At 32.6% G+C, this 23,633-nt stretch overlaps 1 protein-coding gene and 1 pseudogene across 2 annotated transcripts in view; one reads left to right on the forward strand and one right to left on the reverse strand.

The window, feature by feature from the left end:
- Nucleotides 1–23,633, forward strand: part of HECTD2 (HECT domain E3 ubiquitin protein ligase 2) — a 106,355-nt gene that overhangs the window by 75,416 nt on the left and 7,306 nt on the right. For both annotated transcript variants that reach the window (XM_051981633.1, XM_051981632.1), the window contains 7 exons: nucleotides 194–282; nucleotides 4,068–4,226; nucleotides 11,572–11,646; nucleotides 17,646–17,733; nucleotides 17,840–17,946; nucleotides 22,599–22,714; nucleotides 23,261–23,404. In XM_051981633.1, coding sequence (XP_051837593.1) covers nucleotides 194–282; nucleotides 4,068–4,226; nucleotides 11,572–11,646; nucleotides 17,646–17,733; nucleotides 17,840–17,946; nucleotides 22,599–22,714; nucleotides 23,261–23,404 — 778 coding nt within the window. The remainder of the gene's footprint in view (nucleotides 1–193; nucleotides 283–4,067; nucleotides 4,227–11,571; nucleotides 11,647–17,645; nucleotides 17,734–17,839; nucleotides 17,947–22,598; nucleotides 22,715–23,260; nucleotides 23,405–23,633) is intronic.
- Nucleotides 22,080–22,476, reverse strand: LOC127552299 (60S ribosomal protein L32-like; annotated as a pseudogene).

A 23,633-nucleotide genomic window follows, 5' to 3' on the forward strand; every position in this document is an offset into this window, starting at 1 on the left:
GTGACTGATGATAGGTAGATGATAGATATATGGTGATTAGGTTATAGAGTTTGTATGAAATTGTTTTAATGGAAAATAAATTTAAGAAGAAATCCCTTTACTATAAAGAAACTTCTATACATATGAATTTTATTGTATACTATTCACTTTTGCTAAATATATTATTTTAATAAAATTGTTTTTCCTTCCTTAGGCATGTTTGCATATCACAAGGATTCACTTTGTCATTGGTTTAGCAGCTATAAATGTGATAACTATTCTGAATTTCGGTTGGTTGGAATTGTATCCTTTAAACTGTCCACTAGGAGGTGCTAACAGACTAGAGAAAAATGTATTTCTGCATGTATTTTTTCAGCAGATTACAGCCATATGTGTAAAATAAAATGATCTTATTAAATATAAACTTTACTAATTTCCACTAACTCCTACTATTGCTGCTGCTGCTACTACTATTACTACTACTACTACTACTACTACTACTACTACTATTACTACTACTACTACTACTACTACTACCACTACTATTACTGCTACAACTACTACTACTACTACTACCACCACCACCATTACTATTACTACTTTTACTGCGGCTGCTGCTGCTGCTACTACTATTACTATTACTACTGTTTATCATAAATAGGATAAATCAATTAGATAAAAATATAAACATTAAAAAGCTAGAAGAATAATTTTCATTTTTTCTAGATAATCATTATACAATTAAAATTATTTCTATTTCATATATAACCTGAATTACAATAAACTCAAATGCTTCAAATTGCAAATTATTTGTTCAACCATGATTTAATATTTCCATAATCTTTAATTTGCTATTTATTATATAAGGTACCAAAATAGCATTATCTGAGATTAGTTTATTCTTAATGAATTAGCTTGAAAATTTTCCTAAATACATACATATTTACAAGAAATAATTTATAGGTAATTTAGAATTGATAGAATAAACCCATTAAGAAATTGAATATGGTTTTAAGCAGTATAAGTAGCATAGAACTTTTATTCTTATAAATTCTTAGATCTAAATATTATCAAGAAATTAATTATCACAATCTGATTGGGGTTACAGAACATATATATATATATGAATAATCATGTAAGGTAGTCAGTGAGTGGTAGAGACAGCAAGTGCAACATAGGTTCAGAGGAAGAAAGGATCACTCTGGATTACCGTAATTGAGGAAAATTTCACAGAGAAGGCAAATTTGAATTGATTCTGGAAGAAAGACCAAGATATAAATTAACCCAGAGGAAATGGAGAGGCAATACAAGTACAATTAATTGCATATGGGAGAATATGGGACATGTTTGAAGGATGAATAGATAAATTTGGCTGAAGCAGACAGACTATGTAGGAGAATAGTAGAGATGAGGCTGGAGAAAGGTAGAGTTCGTGCTTCATTGTCAGAGTAGTTTTTAAGTTTTATTCTGTTACCTGCAATAAATGCCAAGAAAATCAGTAGGCTTGTAGAAAGAAAATATATAGTAATAACTTGGTTCTACAAATAGAGACATATTATACAAAGGGCATTTTATGGAACTATTTTATGTCTCATTAAGTCATTTACTTGTTCAATTTGTTCAGTTCCACTTTTTATTGAATTATTTTCTTCAGTTTTTTAAATTTCCTTTTCAATTTTGTTAATCTCCTTTTGCATTTGGCCAACTAAACTTTTAAATGAATTGTTTTGTTCATTGGATTTTTTTTTTCCATTTCAGAAATTCTGTTTTTCAAGGAATTGTTTTCTTTTTCCATTTCCCCAAAACTATTCTTTAAAGAATGATTTTCTTCAGACAATTTCTGTGTTTCCTTTTCCAGAACTCTCATTTCCTTTTAACTTCTTTTTTTTTCTTCTAACTCTCTTTTAAAATCCTTTTTGAATTCTTCTAAGAGAGCCTTGTGAAACACCAACCTATATCATATCACCTTTTGAGGCTTCATCTGGAGATGTTTTGCCTTTAGTGTCCTCTGGATTTGAAGTCTGTTCTTCCCTGTCTCCATAAAAGCTATCTATGGCCAGAGCTCTTTTTTGCTTTTTTGCTCATCCTTAAGGATTGAGATCTTCTCTTAGAGAAAAGGGAAGATTGTCCCAAGCTTCCTCTACAGGCCACAGTGGCTTTGTGCTGCCCTAGGGTCAGTGTTGCCAGTTTCCTTCCTCATACTGGGTGAGTGTGGCCAAGTTCCATTATGCTGGGGTTCAGGGCTCCCTATTTGCCTTCTCTATTTGCGTCGGAGGTCTCACAGCTGGTCTGCTGATCTACTGGCTTCTGATCTAGGACAGAGTAGCCAATGCTGCTGTATTTTGGCCATAAGCCTTGTACTAGACTCTCCCAGTACCTGAAAGCCTCTCCATTCTAGGTCTCTCTGCATTATGATGTGCTATGCTCTACCTGGGCTAGTCTGCAAACCCCCTCCCCCCTCTCCCCCCACAAATGAAATTTGTTAAGCTCCAAATAATTGTGGGTTCTGTCACTCCAAAACCCATTCAGAGGCTTGATCTGGAGTTGATCTGAGAGAAGCCAGAAAGAGCTCAAAAACTGTCTACTCTCTGTCATCTTGGCTCTGCCCTTATGGAACTATTTTCAGGGTGCTGAGTTTCTATTTTGTACTATTGAGCTCATCATATATTTTCTAAATAGTCACATAGTTATTTGTATTGCACAAAATTATGATATAATTTCCATTTTCAGATCATTATTAATTTTCATTCTGACTTGAGCAAGCTGGAATGCCCAGTTTTCTTCATGATGTTCTCTTTATTTCTTAGTGATATAAAAACACATTCATAAACAAAACTCAGAGTCCTATGTTGCAGTTTCCCCTCTGAGACTATAAAATGAATAGCTTCATTGGTGACCTATTATAATCTTTATTTAGTAGAAGTTTAAATATTCTGGAATGTGATATAAAACTCCTGTTAGCAAACGGGTCAGTTACATTCCTCCCACACATCTGTCATAATATAAATATAAATACATACATACATATATATACATACATACATGTATACATCAAAAAACCACAAACCTGGAAAATTTATAAATATATCCATGTTACTTTATTTTAACTTTGCTATTCCACAGTAATGGTATGAAAAATGGTATGAATTAACTTTTCACTGTAAGATTATAACTATCCTCTAATTTGTCAATAGCATATTTATACAGCTTAACCCAGCTTATTTTCTTCAGATGCTCTAATTTTAAATTTCCTAAAATGACTATAGCCAGAATCAACATTGAGGGTTACTCATTTTAGTAAACTGCTTCTTCCATTCAAATCACCTACCTACATGTTGACCTAATTTTAAAATGTATTAAACATTCTCTAGAAGTGTCTAAAATAGATACCTTTTGTGGTCTTGGATCAAGGTTTCTAAGTATGTCATGAATTATGTCAATTTGACCTTTCTTGTTTTGTTGTTAATAAAAGGATTTTCTTAAACAAAATTAAGGCAGAAATCTTTGAAAGAGAGAAAAGGAAGCTAAATTAAATCTAAAAGAAATTGGAATGGGTATATGAAAAGGCACATGAAATGCTTACTCCGTGCTCTGCTCTGGACATATATAAGTATGAAGTATGAAGTAAGAAAGCAAGATATTTCCCTGCTCTTCAGGAATCAACACATATAGAAAGTTTTTATTAGAAAGTTAAATGGAAAGGCCCAGTGGTCCTTAGGGCTCAATGACAAAGCAGATGATAATTTTAATGTCCATTTTCACTGATAAAACCATGTCTCTTACTGATATTGAACTATTTCACAATGACAGTGGCTGTGATAAGTACTTTTTTCTGGGTTTTCAAAAGCTATTACTGTTGACGAGATGGGAGGGCTTCAATCCTGCAAAGGTACTTGGCTGGTCACGGTGGACACTTTCCAGGGGTTTTGGAATTCCCTGCCTTTTAATGGCAGTTGATCCATGGTTATTGGGGTGGTGAGGATGAGGGTCCCCTTCTTTACAAGGCTTCTTCCCTGGATGATACTCTTATTTAAAATGCAATTGTGATCATGGCTTCAGTTTTAATTCTTAACACTTAACATACATAGCTTATGGGACTAGCTGTATATAACAGCATTACCTTAGATATACGTTTCCCACCCTGCTGTTACAAGAAGCTCCTGAGTCCTCCCATTGTTCCCAGTGATCAGAATACACCAGTCGGCATCTGCAGTGTGACAATAGATGATTTATATCAGATTATGCCTGTAAGTATAAATGTGTTAATCTCTTCCAATTCTACAGTGACAAATCATTTCTTTTTCTCCTGAGTATTCTCTTTGTAGCAATCTCTCTCTTTTAGCCTGTTTCTTTATCGCTCATCCATTCATTTTATTGTACTCAACTCCCCCTTCCTTTATAGATACATTTCAGCCCATGTTGAGTTTTCCTTGGCTTGTAATGGAAATAGAGAAACTAATCATGTCACTAGATGTATGGGAGTTTCAGCAAAGGCAGGAGTAAAGATGGAATCAAATGGGAAGAATCTGTCTCCTGGCTGGTGTGTCCCTGAGATGGGAATAATAATAGGTTCAGTGAAATGGATTGATTTGTAGGGTTAGGTGGATAGAGAGTAAAATGATACATTTCCAGCAAACAACTGATTTTCAAATTATCTCTGCATAGATATCCAGATTTCAAGAATCTTTATTCTTTAGGTTTGGCTCTTTCCTTTCAATACTCCTTAGGGACTTCTTTCCCATATGTTTTTTGTTTTGTTGTTGTTGTTATTGGGGTTTGTTTTGAGGCAATTGGGGTTAAGTGACTTGCCCAGAGTCACACAGCCAGGAAGTGTTAAGTGTCTGAGACCTGATTTGAACTCAGGTCCTCCTGACTTCAGGGATGGTGCTCTATCCACAGCATCACCCAGCTGCCCCTTTCCCATATATTCTGATGACTGTGCGCTACTTAGCTTAGGATAATATTAAAACTCTAGGGAATTTGCTCTTGTAGTGTGTATTTGAACAGAATCTGCTGGCCCTACAGGGACTGTAGTTGCAAAAGGATGATCCTATTGCTGTTATTAATTCATCAAGTGATGATCATAGAAGATTGACAAAATCAGTGTCCTATAATGATGCTACAGCTGGGTCAGAAAGGTTATTACAAGAAAACAAAAGGGAGATTCCTTTTAGGCTATAAGGCATATATCTCTTGAGTGTTTATTTCATGTATAAACTCACTTAAACGCTAAATTGGGAAAGCCCAATAATATATACAAGACTTGGAATCTTATTTCCAAGTATTGCCAGAATGTTGCCTTTGCTTCTGCTAATTTTACAGAGAACAATTATAGGAAGTTATTGATCTCATTACACATACAATACATAGAATTTAGTTTTAGAGGCCCTCTAAAATAATGAAGTCAAATCTCTCCAAAAGCCACATATTGACTTAGAAAATCACATGTTAACATGCATGTTTCATGGTATTTTTTATTAATTTTGTTAAATATTTCCTAATTACATTTTAATCTGATTTGACCACAATCAGGAATATTGTGGGCAGTATGCAGCCTGAACTGTGAAACAATTCTCTAATTTTATATATGATAGAACTGCTATCATTGTGTAAATCAGTTTCTGACTTAGAGCCATAAAATTTAGTGTTTAGGGCTTGAAATTTTTGCTTCAGCACTAAAAACCAAACATAAAATCAAAGAGTAAAAGGACTTAATAAGATGAATTATGATCATCCTCGAGCATTTTCAAAGACAGTCAAGAGTCTCATTTCCAGTAGGCAGAGAGAATAGAGAAAATTGTATAGTCACTTACAATAACTGAATTTTTTATATTTTCTTTACAGTCAAGTGACTACTTTCTAAGTTCAAAATACAAGCTGGTTTTTTCCTAAAAGAAAAGTTGAAGGGACTTGAGAAACACCTCTCTTAAGGCATCAGAGACAGTGAATTATGAATTCTTTTTTAAAAAAGAAATGGAATTTTCAAAATGAAAAAGGAGTCAAAAGGATCTGAAGAGGAAAAAGAGAATCCTGAATTGTCTTGGGAGGTTGGAGAATAATAAAATCTCACACAAAGGAGGGAAAGAAGAAAAAAGAACCATGGAAAAATATAAAAAAGGATAAATATGTAGAAACACAAATACATATATACACATAAATTTGTGTCTTTTTAAAAGAGAAAGTGCTAACTAACCTGATGAAAAAAAAAAGTTATTTGGCTCTAAAGAATAATGAAATAGAACTAGAGGTAAGAGATCTTCCAGTAGTGGTCAAGAAAAAAAGAGGAAAGCAGGCTCCCTGTTCTCTCCATGTGGAGTAATGCACTCCTCATGTGCTAGACCATGTGACATTAATAAGATACCCTTGTAAGAAAATCCAGGAGCCAGATGGTAAAGAAATATGACAGAGAGAACATTTTGAAAATCAATGTGCCAAAAATATTAGGCACTACAAGAAGTTCTCTGGGTGCTATGGTAAGCTGGCAGCCTATATTTGAAAAGCCCTAGGTCTGACAATTTCTAAGGACCCTTCCTTTTAGCTCTAAAATGCTATCATTCATGTGCTTGATTAGATTATATATCTAAGATCTCTGAGTTCCACCATTCAATGATTTCTATTTCACTAGAATCTATATTTTAAATTTTTCGACAGAATATCACCAACAAATTAACTTTTTAAAAAATTGAAGAGATGCAGTTTTTACTGATTTACATCTGTACTTTTTAAGTTACGTTTCACTTGATTTTTTTTTAGTGAAAAACTAGGATCATGGACAGTTCTGAATGATAGCACACTTAAACGTAAGTAAATTAGTATCTGTCAGATTAAACCAGGTTCTCACCACAACAAAGAGAATCATAGAGCTCATCTATTTAGAACTAGGGGAGCTAAGTGACACAGTAGGTAGAGCTCTAGCTTGGAGTCAGGAAGGCTCACTTCATGAATTCAATTCTGGTCTTAGATAGTTCCTAGTCATGAGACCCTGGACAAGTCCCTTCACCCTGTTTGCCTCAGTTCTTCAACTGTAAAATGAGCTGGAGAAGGAAATGGCAAACTGCTCCAGTATCTTTGCCAAGAAAAACCCCAAAAGGAGGGTGTGACGAGTCAGACATAATTGAAGAACAATCACAAATTTAGAGCTAGAAAATATCTGGTCCAACTCCTTCCCTATTACAGATGAATCAGCAAACCAAACTCTGTTAGGTGCTCTGGATACAAACCCTAAAAGGAGATAGCTCTTGCTCCCTAAGAGCTTCCATTCCGTTAAAGAGAACTGCTCAACTGATAAGGAAACTGAATACCAGAGAGCTTTGCCTGATATCCTACAGGCATTAAGTATCAGAGCCCAGGTTTTTTACTCCAAAGCCAGTCCTCATTTCTTTGTATTCCCTTGCATTATTGGGTGCTTCTATATAATATGAAGTTAATCAAAATAGATCCACAGAAAAAAAAGATGAATAGAAAATCCAATGAAAATCTGTCTGTGAAAATTCAACACTTAAATGTTTCAGAAGAGCAAAATGAGGTAGAAAGATGCATTAAGGTCTAAGAAGTGAATCAACATATTCCAGGCTAACAAGATTAAAAAAAAAAAGTGATATATTTGTAAAGAATTTTAGATTTTGACAAGTTAAAAATTTTAATAAGTAAACAATCCAGTATGACCTCATGAGTAAATTTATGTGTGTTTATCCAGCAAAATGTTGTTTGTCATGGAGGAGACAATTCAGCATGATGATGAAATCAGATTATCCAGGAACAAAAATTCTTTCTAGAGCAGGACCATAGTTAGGAATTTGATCATTTCCTTTGCAATTTGAAACTGATAAAGGATACATGAATTTGTATCCTAAATCGGCCTTTTCCCCACCTCCTAAATATGCCCTATAAAATGAAGGTAGATCTGCAGAGGGATCGTGGCCTGTGGACTTAAGTTTGAACTTGGGAATCTGAAGGACCTAAGGTCAGATCATACCTACACTTTTGGGACCATGGACAAGTCATTTAATATGTTTCAGCCTGAATCTTCTTCTTTCTAAAATGAGAAGAATAATAGTTGTATTATTTGTCTCACAGGTTTTGTTGTGGAGTCCAAATAAGATAATGTATCAAGTTGGGCTTTGCAAACCTTAAAGTACCATATAAAACATTAGTTATTTATTCTAGTGGATTGTAAACTTATTTCAGTCAGACTATCATCATATATCTCTCCTGTGCTTAGATCATCACCTTGTTCAGAGTAAGTATTGGCAAGTGGTTCAACCTTCCAAAGTTCATTTATCTTTAGAAAGGAAGAAAGAAATTAAGAAGGGTAGCAAGGAAAGAAGAAAGGAAGTGCTATCATGTTACTACAAGTAATTTCCTAGATTGGCCATGAATAAGAACTTAATATATGATTAAACATTGAACATTAATATTGAATATAAAATTCAAGTCTAGTCATTCAAACAACATTTTCATTAATATTTTTACATAAAACTCTAAATTTCCATAAATTTATTTTGAATTATTAGTGAAAAATGGAAGTAAGATAAAGTTCACCTGGACAAATTTAAAGACACTTGTCTGTAAATTCTCTGTCCCATTAAAACATTTACAGAAATCATATTTTTGTTCATTTTCTTAATGAACAAATGTTACAAATGTGTTAATAAAAGTTGTAAGTTTTGGAATTTGCAATTCTGAAATTTGGAATTGTTACTAAGAGTTCAGGAATCCAAAGGATTGTGTAACAATTGGTCATTGTGTAAATCTATCTAAGCAAAGGCTGAATGAATCTTGAATGACAAAATAAATGAAAAGGCCATTACTTTTTCTTAAAGTGATATCCTTTTAATGGAAACCAAAATAATTATCTGGATCATCTATATAGACTAACTAGAACAATGGAATACTCAAACTTTATATAGCTCTTATCACTCCCTGATACTATCTGGTTTTGATTCTGTTTGACTGATTACAATACCCATCCCAACATCAAGCGATGTAGCCAATCTAGACTAATTTATTTCAGTAAGGAACATAGTAGGACTCTAATCCTTTGTATTTTTGGCATTGCTACTCCATATTTTCTTCTCTAAATAGGTTTGTCAAAAGTCCAGTGGAGAAAAATTAATTGTTTGTTTTGGAAATATGAAAATAGCTTAGTTTAAATTATTAGATTCTATAGATGATAGAAAATATATTGTTTTATAATTTATAATAGTTAATTACAATATAGAACACAAAATGAATCTAAGTTTCAATTATACAATGCACAACACATTTTTACATTACTATGCTTTAATTACCTACTAATTTGAATTTAGTTCCTATTGAAAGGAATTGATAACAGGAAGAAATAAGAAATTTTGTCATGAGCTCAAGGGATGAGAATGATTCTGAACTTCCTAAGATGTAAATCCCTCATTACTTCATGTAGCATATAAAGCTTTGGCAAATAGTAGTTTATTTCTAGTGTTCACTTAAGTATGAATTGCCTACTGATATTAACCAATTTTACTAATTTAAACCATTTTTGGTGGTATTAATTTAAACCCAGTTTAGCTTCTCCCAAATTCCTAGATTTTCAGAAATGAAATTGAATTTTTGAGTTCTGCTTATTCATTATATATGTGACAAGCAGGGAAATCTGTTCTTTAGGAGGGAAAAAGGTTTCTGATGAAACTAGCAAAATTATAGTGATAATTACAAGGAGATGCTTTCAATTAACTATTGAAGGCATCCTTTCTGTTATAATTTTTAGTGGATATTTTCTTGCATTTTGTTGATTTTTTAATATAACATTTCTTTCCAAGTTTACCCCTCAGTTATAAGAAAGATTTGAGGAAAAATAATTCAACAAATCACCACTCTTGCTGTTTATGCACTATTGCATTTTTATCATGTTTAACCTCTTCAACAAAAGGAAGATGGTGAATTTTCTCATCTTTAATCTGGAATCAAGTTTGGTTTTTATGTAATTGCACAATACTCAGTTTCATTTTCTTTTTCTTCGCATTTACATTGTTATAGTCACTGTATATATTATTTTCTGCATTAATTCATATAAATTATCCCACTTTTTTAAAATAAATTCTCCATATTTGTGACTTTTGCAGTATAATAATATTCTTTTTTTATTATAGCTTTTTATTTACAAGATATATGCATGGGTAATTTTTCAGCATTGACAATTGCAAAACCTTTTGTTCCAATTTTCCCCATCCTTCCCCCTCCACTCTCCCCTAGATGGCAGGTAGACCAATACATGTTAAATATGTTAAAGTATAAGTTAAATACAATATATGTATACATGTCCATATAGTTATTTTGCTGCACAAGAAGAATAGGACTTTGAAATAATGTACAATTAACCTGTGAAGGAAATAAAAAATGCAGGCGGACAAAAACAGAGGGATTAAAAATGTTATATTGTGATTCACACTCATATAATAATATTCTTTTGCATTCCAGCTTTTTAGTTTGTTTCTCAGTTCCCCAACCAAAAAACATTTTCTTTGTTTCCAGTTCTTTGCTACCATTAAAAAACTGTTGTTATGAATACTTTGTTGTGCTTGAGACATGACTTTCTGTCTTAGATTTCTCTAGGGTATGTGTCTCCAAAATGGGATCTCTGACCCCAGTCGCTGTGGATATTTTAATCACTTCTTTTTAATGTAATTCCAAATTGCTTTCCAGAATGATTGGACCACTTTACAGGACCACCAAATCCTTCCAATATCTCCTCCAAAATTGACAAGTTTTTGTCATTTTGAAAATTTCTCAGCTGAGAAAAAAATCTTAGAATTATTTAAATTTGCATTGCTCTTATTATTTACTATTGATTTGGAACTTTCTTTAATGAGATTATTACTGATAGTTTGCAATTCTTTTGAGAACTGTTCATATCCTTTGACATTTGTTTCACTAGAGGAATGGTTTAGTCTTTTATACTTGCTTTATTTTGCTACATAACTTGCGTATAAAAATATTTATTACTGATATTGGATACAATGATTTTTCTCAAGTCAAATTTCCCTTATCCTAGTTGGATTGATTTTGTTCACAAAAATTAATGTACTTGAAATTGTTTTTCCCATGCTCATAATTATGAAAAGTACTTCCATCTATTTCCTTTGTGTATGTATATTTAAGTATTTAAATAATTTATCCATTTGGAATATATTGTGGATGGTACAGGATGCCCATCTAAATCTCTTTTTTTGGTTAAATTGCTTTCTAATTTTCCCAACAGTTCTCAGTCAAATATGGAGTCCTTAGCAAACTAGTTTATGTTCTTGGATAATGTTGACATTTTCCTATTATCTCACATATCAGAAAACTTTTCAATGATTAAAGAATATTTTGATAAGAAAATATTTCTTGGGAACATATTTCAAGTTATAGCAGAAAAGTTTTCAGAAAAGCATCTCCTTTGTTAATAAAGATATACCATACAAACTGACATATAATTAAGTATACATTACCATTGTTTTATTATATAAATAGTATATTTGTGGTATTAATTCTTAATTTAATTGAAATTACATCTGTATCACTTTATTTAATGTAATTATTATTAAAAATAACACATAATATTCATTTTTATAGGAATTGGCCCATGGATTAACTGAACTTTTATCATATGATGGTAATGTCGAAGAAGATTTTTACTCAACGTTCCAGGTAATAGAAATGTAAAAGAAAATGATCTGTAATATTCAAATCAGTATCAAATAAAAACTTTATTGTCACCATTCAATTTTTAGCACCTGCCCAGTTCATGGTACTATACTAAATATTTGAAAAATGGTCATTTTCAGTCATGTTTAACTCTTTTTGACCCCTTTTGTAGTTTTCTTAACAAAGATACTAGAGGGTTTGCCATTTCCTTCTCTAGCTCATTTTACAGCTGAGGAAATGAGACAAACTTGCTCAGGGTTACCCAGCTAATAAGTATCTGAGATCAGATTTTTTAACTCAGATCTTTCTGACTCCAGGCTCTGTGCTATATCTGCTGTGCTACCTAGATGCTTATTTAGGAAAGATAACAGAGTCTAATCACAGTACTGTTATTTACTCTCAAGAATCTTAGAAATAATGTAGTAACAAATACATTAGAATGACTTTAAACATAGATCACTGGCCATCACAGATGAAATGTTGTTATAGGCCTTAGCATCTTATAGAGAAGCAAAGGTATCAAAAATAATAGTGATGAATAATCTGTAGGTAGCAAATCAACACATTCCTAGCTCAACTACTTTCTTTGTTCTCATTTGAAACAAACTCTTCGAAATTCTGCCCTCAACTCAAAAAAACTTGTTGGAAGAATTTAAAACTTACAGACTACTCCATTCCTATGACTAACTGAAAATAGCAGCATACAAAATCTGAATCTTGAGACAGTACCCCTTCTACTACAGCAACAAAACAAAACAAAAAAAAAAATCAAGTTTAATATCAAGAAATAGGCTGGGAAGATGAGCAAGTAGCAAAAAAAAAAAAAAAAAAAAAAAGGAGGAGGAGAAGATGGGAAGAAGAAGAAGAAAGAAGAAAGAAAGAAGGAAGAGACGAAGAAGAAGAGGAAGAGGAGGAGGAAGAAGAGGAGGAGGAGGAGGAGGAGGAGGAAGAGAAGGAGGAGGAGGAAGAGAAGGAGGAGGAGGAAGAGGAAGAAGATAAGAAGAGAGGAAAGAAGGAAGGAAGAAAGGAAGGAAGGAAGGAAGGAAGAAATAACAAACTGACCATAACAATTTATTCTGGTGACAGGGAAGATAAAAACACAAACTCAGAAGAAAACAAACCATTCTGAAGCCAGAAAGAAAAATGTGAATTGGACCCAAGACCCAACTGATTTCTTTTTTTTTAATTTTTTTTTATTTTGAAAAAAATTTCTTTACAACATCATCCCTTGCACTTAGTTCTGTTCCTACTTTTTCCCTCCCTCCCTCCTTCTACCCTCTCCCCCAGATGGCAAGCAGTCCTATACATATTAAATATGTGGCAGTATATCCTAGATACAATATATGTGTGCAGAACCGAACAGTTCTCTTCCAACTGATTTCTAGAAAGAGCTTAAAATTCAGTTAAAAAAGCAAATAAGAGGAGAAAAAATAGGAGAAGAAATGAGAGAAATTCAAAAAAAAATGAAAAATTCAACAACTTGGTAAGAAGGCACCAAAAAAATGAAGAAAAACACCTTAAAAGACAAATAAATAAAAAAGTAAAAGAAGCCCACAAATCCACTAAAATGAACTCCTTAAAAATGCAGAATTGGCCAAATGGAAAAAGAAACACAAAATTTCACTGAGAAAATAACTCCTTAAAAAGTTGAATTGACCAAATGGAAAGGAATTCAAAGGCCTCCAAAAGAAAATAATTCATTAAAAACTGAAATTGGACAAATGGAAGCTAATGTCTCTATGAAACATCAAGAAACAATAAACAAAATCAAAATAAGAAAACAAATAGGAGAAAATGTGAAATATTTCATTGGAAAAATAGCTCAACTGGAAAATAGATTGAGCCAAGGTGATTTAAGAATTATTGAACTTCCTGAAAGCCATGATCAAAAAAAAAAAAAAAAAAAAAAGGACTTAGACATAATCTTTCAAGAAATTATCAAAGAAAACTGTCTTGATATCCTAGAACCAGAGGGTAAAATATAAATTGAAAGAATACACCTAAAGAAATCCCAAAATAAAAACTCCAAATTCCAGATCTCCCAGGTCAATGATGAGAAAATATTCCAAACACTCAAAAAGAAACAATTCCGGTTCATAAATATAGAATTTAGCAACTTCTTCTAAGTTAAAAGATTAAAAGGTTTTCATATGCTGGAGGGCAAAAGAGATAGGATTGCACCTAACTACACAGCAAAACTGAATATAACCCTTATTAATGTAAAAAAAAAATGGGTATTCAGTGAAATAAAGGAATTTCTAGTATTTCTGTTGAAAAACCAAAGCTGAATAGAAATTTTCACTTTCAAATACTAAACCCAAGCAAAGCATAAAAAAGTAGACAGGAAAGAGAATTCATAAAGAATTCAATAAGGTTAAATTGTTTATATTTCTATATAAGGAAGATGATATTTGTAATTCTTAAAACCTTTATCATTTTTAGGGAATTTAAAAGGAATATCCATAGAGAACATAGGTGTGCAATGGAATAGGTTAGGTTCAAAGGACAAAACAGCCAGTAACTTTAATAATCTAGTGTTTGACAAACTCAAAGACCCCAGTTTTTGGGATAAGAATACATTATTTGACAAAAATTGCTGGGAAAATTGGAAATTAGTATGGCAGAAACTAGGCATTGACCAACACTTAACACCGTACACCAAGATAAGGTCAAAATGGGTTCATGACCTAGGCATAAAGAATGAGATTATAAATAAAATGGAAGAACAAAGGATAGTTTACCTCTCAGACCTGTGGAAGAGGGAGGAATTTATGACCAAAGAAGATCACTATTGACCACAAAATAGAAAATTTTGATTATATCAAATTGAAAAGTTTTTGTACAAACAAAACAAATGCAGACAAGATTAGAAGGGAAACAATAAACTGGGAAAACATTTTTACAGTCAAAGGTTCTGATAAAGACCTCATTTCCAAAATATATAGAGAATTGACTCTAATTTATAAGAAATCAAGCCATTCTCCAATTGATAAATGGTCAAAGGATATGAACAGACAATTCTCAGATGAAGAAATTAAAACTATCTATAGACATATGAAAATATGCTCCAAATCATTATTAATCAGAGAAATGCAAATTAAGACAACTCTGAGATACCACTATATACCTGTCAGATTGGCTAGAATGACAGGGAAAGATAATGTGGAATGTTGGAGGGGATGTGGGAAAACAGGGACACTGATACATCGTTGGTGGAGTTATGAACACATCCAGCCATTCTGGAGAACAATTTGGAACTATGCTCAAAAAGTTATCAAACTGTGCATACCCTTTGATCCAGCAGTGTTTCTACTGGGCTTATACCCCAAAGAGATACTAAAGAAAGGAAAGGGACCTACCTGTATGTGCCAAAATGTTTGTGGCAGCCCTGTTTGTAGTAGCTAGAAACTGGAAAATGAATGGATGCCCATCAATTGGAGAATGGTTGAGTAAATTGTGGTATATGAACGTTATGGAATATTATTATTCTGTAAGGAATGACCAGCAGGATGAATTCAGAGAAGCTTGGAGAGACTTACATGAACTGATGCTAAGTGAAATGAGCAGAACCAGGACATCATTATATACCTCAACAATGATACTTTTGAGGATGTATTCTGATGGAAGTGGATCTCTTCAATAAAGAGAGCTAATTCAGTTTCAATTGATCAAGGATGGACAGAAGCAGCTACATCCAAAGAAAGAACACTGGGAAATGAATATAAACTGCTTGCATTTTTGTTTTTCTTCCCGGGTTATGTATACCTTCTGAATCCAATTCTCCCTGTGCAACAAGAGAACTGTTCGGTTCTGTACACATACATTGTATCTAGGATATATTGTAACTTATTTAACATGTAAAGGACTGCTTGCCATCTGAGGGAGGGGGTGGAGGGAGGGAGGGGAAAAATCGGAACAGAAGTGAGTGCAAGGGATAATGCTGTAAAAATTACCCTGGTATGGGTTAAAAATAAATAAAATTAAATTAAATTAAAAAGAGAGAACATAAGTGTGAATTGAATATGATGGGATGACATTAATTAATTAATTAATTAATATTAATTAAGGAGTAAGAAGGAGGAATGTGTTGGTGGAAGGTGGAAGGGAGAGATAGATTGATTTAAATTATCTCACATAAAAGAGGCACAAAAGAACTTTTATAGAGGAGATGAGAGAAGTAGGGGGATGGGATTGTGTTTAAACTTTATTATCATCAGAATTGGCCCAAAGGGGAAATAATACCAACATAATCACTTCGGTATAGAAATCTTTTCTACTCTATAGGAAAACAGGAGAGGAAGATGATGGGGGTGGTGAGAGCAGTACTGATGAAAGGTAGGCACAGATTGGGAAAAGCAGCACAACACTTTTGAGAATTGACAGGATGAAAGGAGAGTAAGAGTAGGATAAATAGAGGGGAAATAGGACCTAGAAAAATACATAATAATCATGTCTGTGAAAACATTTTACAGCAAGTTTTCCTAATAAAGGCCTTATTTCTCAAATAGATAGATAGATATAGATATATATGTTATATAATATATATATATGTGTGTGTATATATATATATATGTATATATAAAGAATTGAGTCAAATTCATAAGAATACATGTCATTTTCCTTTTGATAAATGGTTAAAGGATATGAACAGGCAGTTTTCAGATGAAATAATCAACATTATCTCCAATCATATGGAAAAGGCTCTAAATCACTATTGATTATAGAATTGCAAATTACATCAACTCTGAGGTACTACCTCACACCCATAAGATTGACTTATGACAGAAAAGGAAAGTGACAAATATTGGATGTAGTGTGTGGGGAAAATGGGACACTAGTGCACTGTTGGAGTTGTGATCTGATTCAATCATTTAAGAAAGCCATTTGGAACTATGCCTAAAGGCAATCAAATCCTTTGACCCTGTAATATTACTCTAGGTCTGAATCCCAAAGAGATAAAAAAGAGAAAGGACTTAATATTTACAAAAATATTTATAGCAACGAATTGGAAATGGGGATGCCTAACAACTGGGGGATGAACAAGTTGGGATATATGATTGTGATAAAATACTATTGTATTAGAAGAAACAATGAGTAAGATATTCTCAGAAAAAAAATTGGCAAAAATTATGTAAACTAGTGTAAAATGAAATACACAGAACTAGGAGAACATTGTACATAATAACAGCAACATTGCATGTTTTTTTTTTCTTTTTTCTTTTTTCTTGCTTGAATGCATATATATAAGCTACATATGTCAAACTGCTTATCTTCTATTTGATGTGGTGAGGGAAGTATTTGGAACTAATTTTTTTAAGGATGTGAAAAATAGTATTTTTACATGTAATTGAAAAAAATAAAATGTTAAACAAAAAATATCTCAAAGCAGAAATGTCATCTCTTTTATTGGGATAGAAAAGCATGTTAGACATAAAATAAAAACTGACTTCAATAGTAAACTTTCTGGACAGCCAATTTTATTTTTGTCAATTAATAAAATGTTAAACAAAAAATATCTCAAAGCAGAAATGTCATCTCTTTTATTGGGATAGAAAAGCATGTTAGACATAAAATAAAAACTGACTTCGATAGTAAACTTTCTGGACAGCCAATTTTATTTTTTTCAATTAATAAAATGTTAAACAAAAAATATCTCAAAGCAGAAATGTCATCTCTTTTATTGGGATAGAAAAGCATGTTAGACATAAAATAAAAACTGACTTCGATAGTAAACTTTCTGGACAGCCAATTTTGGTAATATTTTTATAAAATCTTGGATAAGCATGCTATAAGGGGAAAGGAGGGAACTGGTCAAGATAGAAGACAAATTATATAAAATTGTTTTAAAATCCAACAAGTGATCTATTTCAGCATCTTGAGGGTTTAAAATGTAATGCAATAGTATTTTCCCCTGATTTTTATCTCTTGTTTGAATATTGCCTAATAATGTTTTCATCATAGAAATATTTTAAAAACTGTATTGTAATGGCATCTCCCATCAGGTTTTTCAAGAAGAATTTGGAGTAATCAAATCATATAATTTAAAACAAGGTGGTGATAAAATTCCAGTTACCAATCAGAATAGGAAAGGTATGTTCAAAATATATATTTTTGTCTGAAATGCATCTGAATTAACTTATTATTATTATATTATTAATACTTATATTAATTAATCAGATGTATAATTTCTTTCTAGAGTATGTACAGCTATATGTTGACTTCCTTCTCAACAAATCCATCTATAAACAGTTTGCTGCATTTTATTATGGATTTCATAGTGTATGTGCTTCAAATGCACTAATGGTAAGTAGAAGTTTAGATTTTATTAAGTTACCAAGTGAGCATTTCAATCTACAAGAAAAAAAATCATTTAAAATAACAGTTCTAATTTTGATTATTTTAGATAGATAAGATTATATAAGATAATATAGAAAACATTTTCAATTAATTAAAACATTGCTGGAAATAACCAGTTGTCAGCTACTTCAAGGAAAGGCATCATAGAGTATCTGATGTGTAGTTGGACTACCTTAGTATAAATCCTGGCTCTGCTGCTTTATAAGCCATGTGACCTTAGAAAAGGCATTAAAAATCTCGGGATCTCAGTTTCCTCTTCTGTGCAATTGGGATAATAAATATCATCATACTACATTGCCTATTTTATATAATTTATAAATATCTTTATACTTTAGCATTATTAATATTAATTAGACAAGTGAACTGGATAAAATTCAGGTAGCCACAAAATCTCAGAATTGGAATGGATCTCAAAGGTCATCTAATCCAACCCCACCTGAAGGAGGAATCCCCTGTACAACACCCAGTATTAATTCCTAGCCTTATTTCCTTTCTTTATGCAAAAGAGTAATGACCACAAAAACCTTCCCAGATGACTGAAGACATTCTACTGATCCATAGTTAATGACCTTCTCTAGTATAGGAAATTTGGGTTACAGCAAATCTTTGTGGGAGGGGGAAATAGTTAGCACTTGTCCCTAGTGGTGTGGGGCTGGTGTTCAAACTCTCCCTTTCAGGAACAACTTTTATTCAATCAATCAATTAGCATTTATGAAATTACCTACTATAGGCCAAGCCTCTTCGACTCTAAGGAAGTAACACAGACAAGTTGTATTGTGCCCTCCAAAATATAAGCAACAATGTAAAATCTCTTCTGAATATTATTATCTGAAACAATAAGTAAGAAATTCTTTTTTTCTATAAAGTTGAGAACCCAGAATATCAGTTTCTTTGGGAAAAGTTGTGCATCTATCCCCTTGTGTTTTCATATAATTGTAGGTTTTGTTTATTTTTATTATAAATGAAACTATCGACAGATTCAAATACAAAAACAATTTTTAAATATTTAAATTAAATATTTTTTTAATTTAAACAAAATAAGATTTTTATGTGAATTAACATTAGTAACATAATAATTAAAAGCTTTGCTTCTATATATGCTTTTTTATTTATTTGTTGTTATTGCTGTTGTTGCTGTGGAAATTGAGGCAAACAGGGTTAAGTGATTTGCCTGGAGTCACCCAGTAAATGTCTGAATGCAGATTTGAACTCAAAGAGAACCTCCCTGACTTCAGGACCAACTTTCTACCCACTGCCCTTTTGGGAAAAGACCTCAGGATAAAGCCTTCTGCTTGTAAACACACCTCTCTCCTCCCTTCTTAATGAATCCTCATTCTGATATTCCTTAGCTACCTTCTGAGATCTCTCCTCCCGTTCTCTGCTAAACTTGAAAAAACTTGACTGCTTCTTCTGGACTTTCTTTTACCTCCCATTTATGTCCCTGCAATTCAGCTTCCCATTTCTTCAATCAATGGAACCCTATCTTTCCAAACTTAAAAGCAATCTGCAAAGTGCCAAATCTAATTATTGTTTCTCAGTCCCCATCCTTTTTGTCTCTATAGCTTTTCACAGTCTTAAACACTCTCTCACCTCTGGTTTTTCCTGCCACTTCTCTTAGTCTCCTTTGCTCCATTATCTGTGTCATATCTTTAGTTGTGAATAAGTCTAAAGCCATATCTTGGCTTTTGTTCACTTCTTTCTCAATTTCTTCTCATTGAATTTAAGTCCTGTCTCTGATCCATCCTCATCGTGTGATTTTAAACTCTCAGTATTCTGAATAACTCTCTAAAGCCATAAGTTGAAGAGAAAGAGCCAGCCTCTACTGTAGAGGGAATTTCCTCATCTGGGAGATCCCTAGACCAATGAAATAACAGGGCTTATGCCTATATAATCTAATCTATTTAAGTTGACAATGAAAAATGGGAATGCATGGAGTGATGGACATTGATGCCATTTATAACAATTTCTTGCAGAAGCTTCCCAATTGTAGATTAGTTTCCCTAAAGAAAAGACCAAAAAAGTATATGAATCACCTTCATAACCTAACCAGTTTGCCATGTAAAGAGAGATGCAAGTCAAGAACAACACCAATTTTTAATATAAATTCATTTGTAAAATCTAATGGACAAGAATGGTAGATGGAATGGTAGATGAAGGTATTGTCTTAAAACAGTGAAAAGCAAAAGACAGAAAAAAAGAAATCACTTAAACAAAGTTATCCCAAGTATATTTAAAGATGAAATTGGAAGGATAAACAGTTGAAATATGAAAAAGATCTGCAGAGATTTTTATAACGTAATGTCTTCACCTTCTGGGCACTTTAGGAAGTGACTATATCCTGTTTTGTGCCATTCTCTAGTTTTTTTCATATGTATATAGGTCATGTCTCTATGAAAAGATTGGATAGTCCTCAAGGGAAAAGACTTTTTTTCCACACCCTACAGTTTATATATATATTGGAGTGTGTGAGGTGTTCAGAGAGGACCTTTCTAAAGATTGCTCATCTACCTTTAGTGTCCATGTGATTCACCCAACTCTCACCTGTGACTTTAAGAAGCTATAGCATGCTGGCCACACCTTGATGAAATGTCTCAACAGATAGGATAAATCAGGCTAAGGTAACCTATGGACCTCAAATCTGTCAGTGAAGAATTTCCCTGGCAGAATGGGCAAATGAGAACAATTTATTCCCACAGCCATAAAGGCGATTGGAGCAAGAACAGTGGAGCACTTAGAGTTTGGTCAGCCATCTCCCAGGCTGTCCCCAGTCATCTTGTTTTTTGCCCTGTCACTATACTTCTATGATTCTGGAAGAGAGAGTGAGGGTAATGACTTTATATAACTCTGCCTCTTTTAATTCCAGTGCACAAAGCAAGTCAAGATGTAACCTGTGATGTCACTGGTTCTCTCTGAAAACAAAAGGCAAACAATAACACGTTGTATAAGCTTAGTAAATTGCTGGATTGAAATGAATTAAGGATTCATTTCTGACTCCCCAAATGAGAAACCATTATCATTTTGATTCTATCATCATAGACTTGGCTTTCATTTTTTGAACATTTTTAGATTTCTTATAGAGGAACTGAAAAGATCAGTTAAAAGGACAAAAAAGGAAAATGTAGCTGGACTAGCAGTAGACAAAGAGGAATCCCATACTGAAGTGACACAATTCTGAAAGAAATGAGAGATTCTCATTAGCTAAAAAGAGAGAGAGAGAATGCCAAATAAATGGAAAAAATCTTGGACCTCTTTGCTACCTTTTTGATTACTGAATCAAAAGCTAATCACCCCATACATCTGTTTTTTCCATTTATATAAATATAATCACCATTGTTATTGAAAAGATGCAATGCAAAAATTACTGTTAGGTGGTGAAATTTACCACATATTCCTTTTTGTGAGTAACATTGTGCTGATTGATTCAATCCCCTGACTACTGCAAATGTTCTCCAAAGATGAACTCCAAAAAAATTCATTGCCCCTAAGATTCCCCAGACCAGAAAATACTTCCCTGACTTATATTGCTTTATATGTTATCTCCTTTTTCTAAATTATAAGCTTCTCAAGGGCAGGGGCTGTTTCTTTAAATTTGTATTCCTGGGGTGATATACCCAAATCTATGCAAAAAATAAAATAAAATAAAAAACTGAAACTATATGACTTTATGGAGTTACTCTAGGGAAATTTTTTATAAATCTTAAAAGCTCTACATAAATCTGGATTATTATAATAATAATTTTATAGGTATAAAAGTAGAATTAGTGCCACTGGGGAGCAGATGAGCCCCAATATACTGACCAGTATTCCCAATTTGAATATTTAAAACCATAAAACACTACATAAATGTCATAGTTATTAATGACCTGAAAGACATTAATTTATTCCCAAAGTTTAAAAAAAGTTATTCTTTAGAAGAATTAGATTTATTAAAACTGAGGTTGAGAAAATGCTTCCTTGGTGTAATATATTTTATTCATTATAAGAAGCTACACTTGTGATTTCCAAACATTTCCAATTTCAGGGTTTTTTGTTTGTAGTTTAAGTGCTTATTTAACGCAAATAAAAATGTGCAAAGTTTTTTACTCATTTTCTTCACTCCTCAGTCTAGCAATTGGATTGGTGATCTTGATGGCTAGCTCTCTCAACAATGACTTTCCAATTCTTAGAAGAAACATTGTAAGCAAATTCAGCACAGTAAGATTTGTTGCACATCAGGCGAACTTCTAGCTCTATGACATTGTACACCAAAAAACTTCCTGAATCCACTTGGTAACATGTGTTTTGTCTTCTGATTGCTTCCATAACCAATACTGAGCATCAAGATCTGGCCCTTGAATCGTCTTCACATTCTGCTATCAATGCTTCTTGGTTTATACCATTTTCTCTTGATCTTGACCTGTCAGACTGGTGCTGGATGAACTTTTTGGTTCTCTTATTGTACTTCATGAGAGGTTGGAGGGCAGGAATTGTGCCATGTAAGAGATTGCAATCCCTCCACAGGAAATACCAAGAAAAAACCAATTTAAGTTGTTTTAAGCCATTGTCAAAAGTTTTTTATTATGATTAATATAATTATTTTAATTTTTAATTATTGGTAGCTGCTTCGTCCAGAAGAGGTAGAAATTCTGGTCTGTGGGAGTCCTGAATTGGATATGCATGCTCTGCAGAGAAATACTCAGTATGATGGCTATGTGAAAACTGACCTTACCATACGGTAAGTTATTTCTGCTTACTTAAGAAGTAAGCAACATATTTTAGTCATTTATGCTCATTCAAATAACAAAGGCTTATATGAGTCTTCTTAGCACAAAAATACTATTTTGCATATTTTAAAAGTAGAAGCACTTGGTGTTCCCCAGGACAATGGTGACAAAAATGTAAATTTCAAAAAAAAGAGTTGATAAAAATTGAAGTACAATTTTGATCATAGAGTATGCAAGTATATGTATGTATGTTTATATATGTTGATGATGAATAATTTTAGTAATAATATTATAACTAAAAACTTAGATTTCATAAGAGAAAATTACTTTGATGTCTCCCATAATTAGACCATTTAGAAGTCTTTTAAATTCTACCAGAGAAATTTTCTTCATATACAGAACTACTTAATTTGTATAACTTTAAATCAAGTGAGTTACTCTATTTAAAGGGATTTATTTCCTTTTTAAAGCTGATTTTAATCTAGATTGTAAGATTAAAGTTTGGATTTGTTTTAAAAAATCTTTTTTAAATTGTTTTTTTTTTAAATTTTGAACAGATACTTTTGGGATGTTGTGCTTGGGTTTCCTCTTGATCTTCAAAAGAAGTTACTACATTTCACTACAGGAAGTGACAGAGTACCTGTGGGAGGAATGGCAGATTTGAATTTCAAAATTTCAAAGCATGACACTTCTACTAACTGGTAAATTTTCTCTTTTTTTATATTTAAAGCTTTCTTTTAAATTTTCAAAACATATGAATAGATAATTTTTCAAATTCACCCTTGCAAAACCTTGTGTTCCAAATTTTCCTCTCCTCCTCACTCCCTCCCCAAGATGGTAGGTAATCCAATATATGTTAAATGTGTTAAAATATATGTTAAATCCAATATATGTCTACATATTTATACAACTATTTTGCTGTACAAGAAA

Source organism: Antechinus flavipes, chromosome 2 (genome assembly GCF_016432865.1).
Source record: "Antechinus flavipes isolate AdamAnt ecotype Samford, QLD, Australia chromosome 2, AdamAnt_v2, whole genome shotgun sequence".
Classification (NCBI taxonomy): Eukaryota; Metazoa; Chordata; class Mammalia; order Dasyuromorphia; family Dasyuridae; genus Antechinus; species Antechinus flavipes.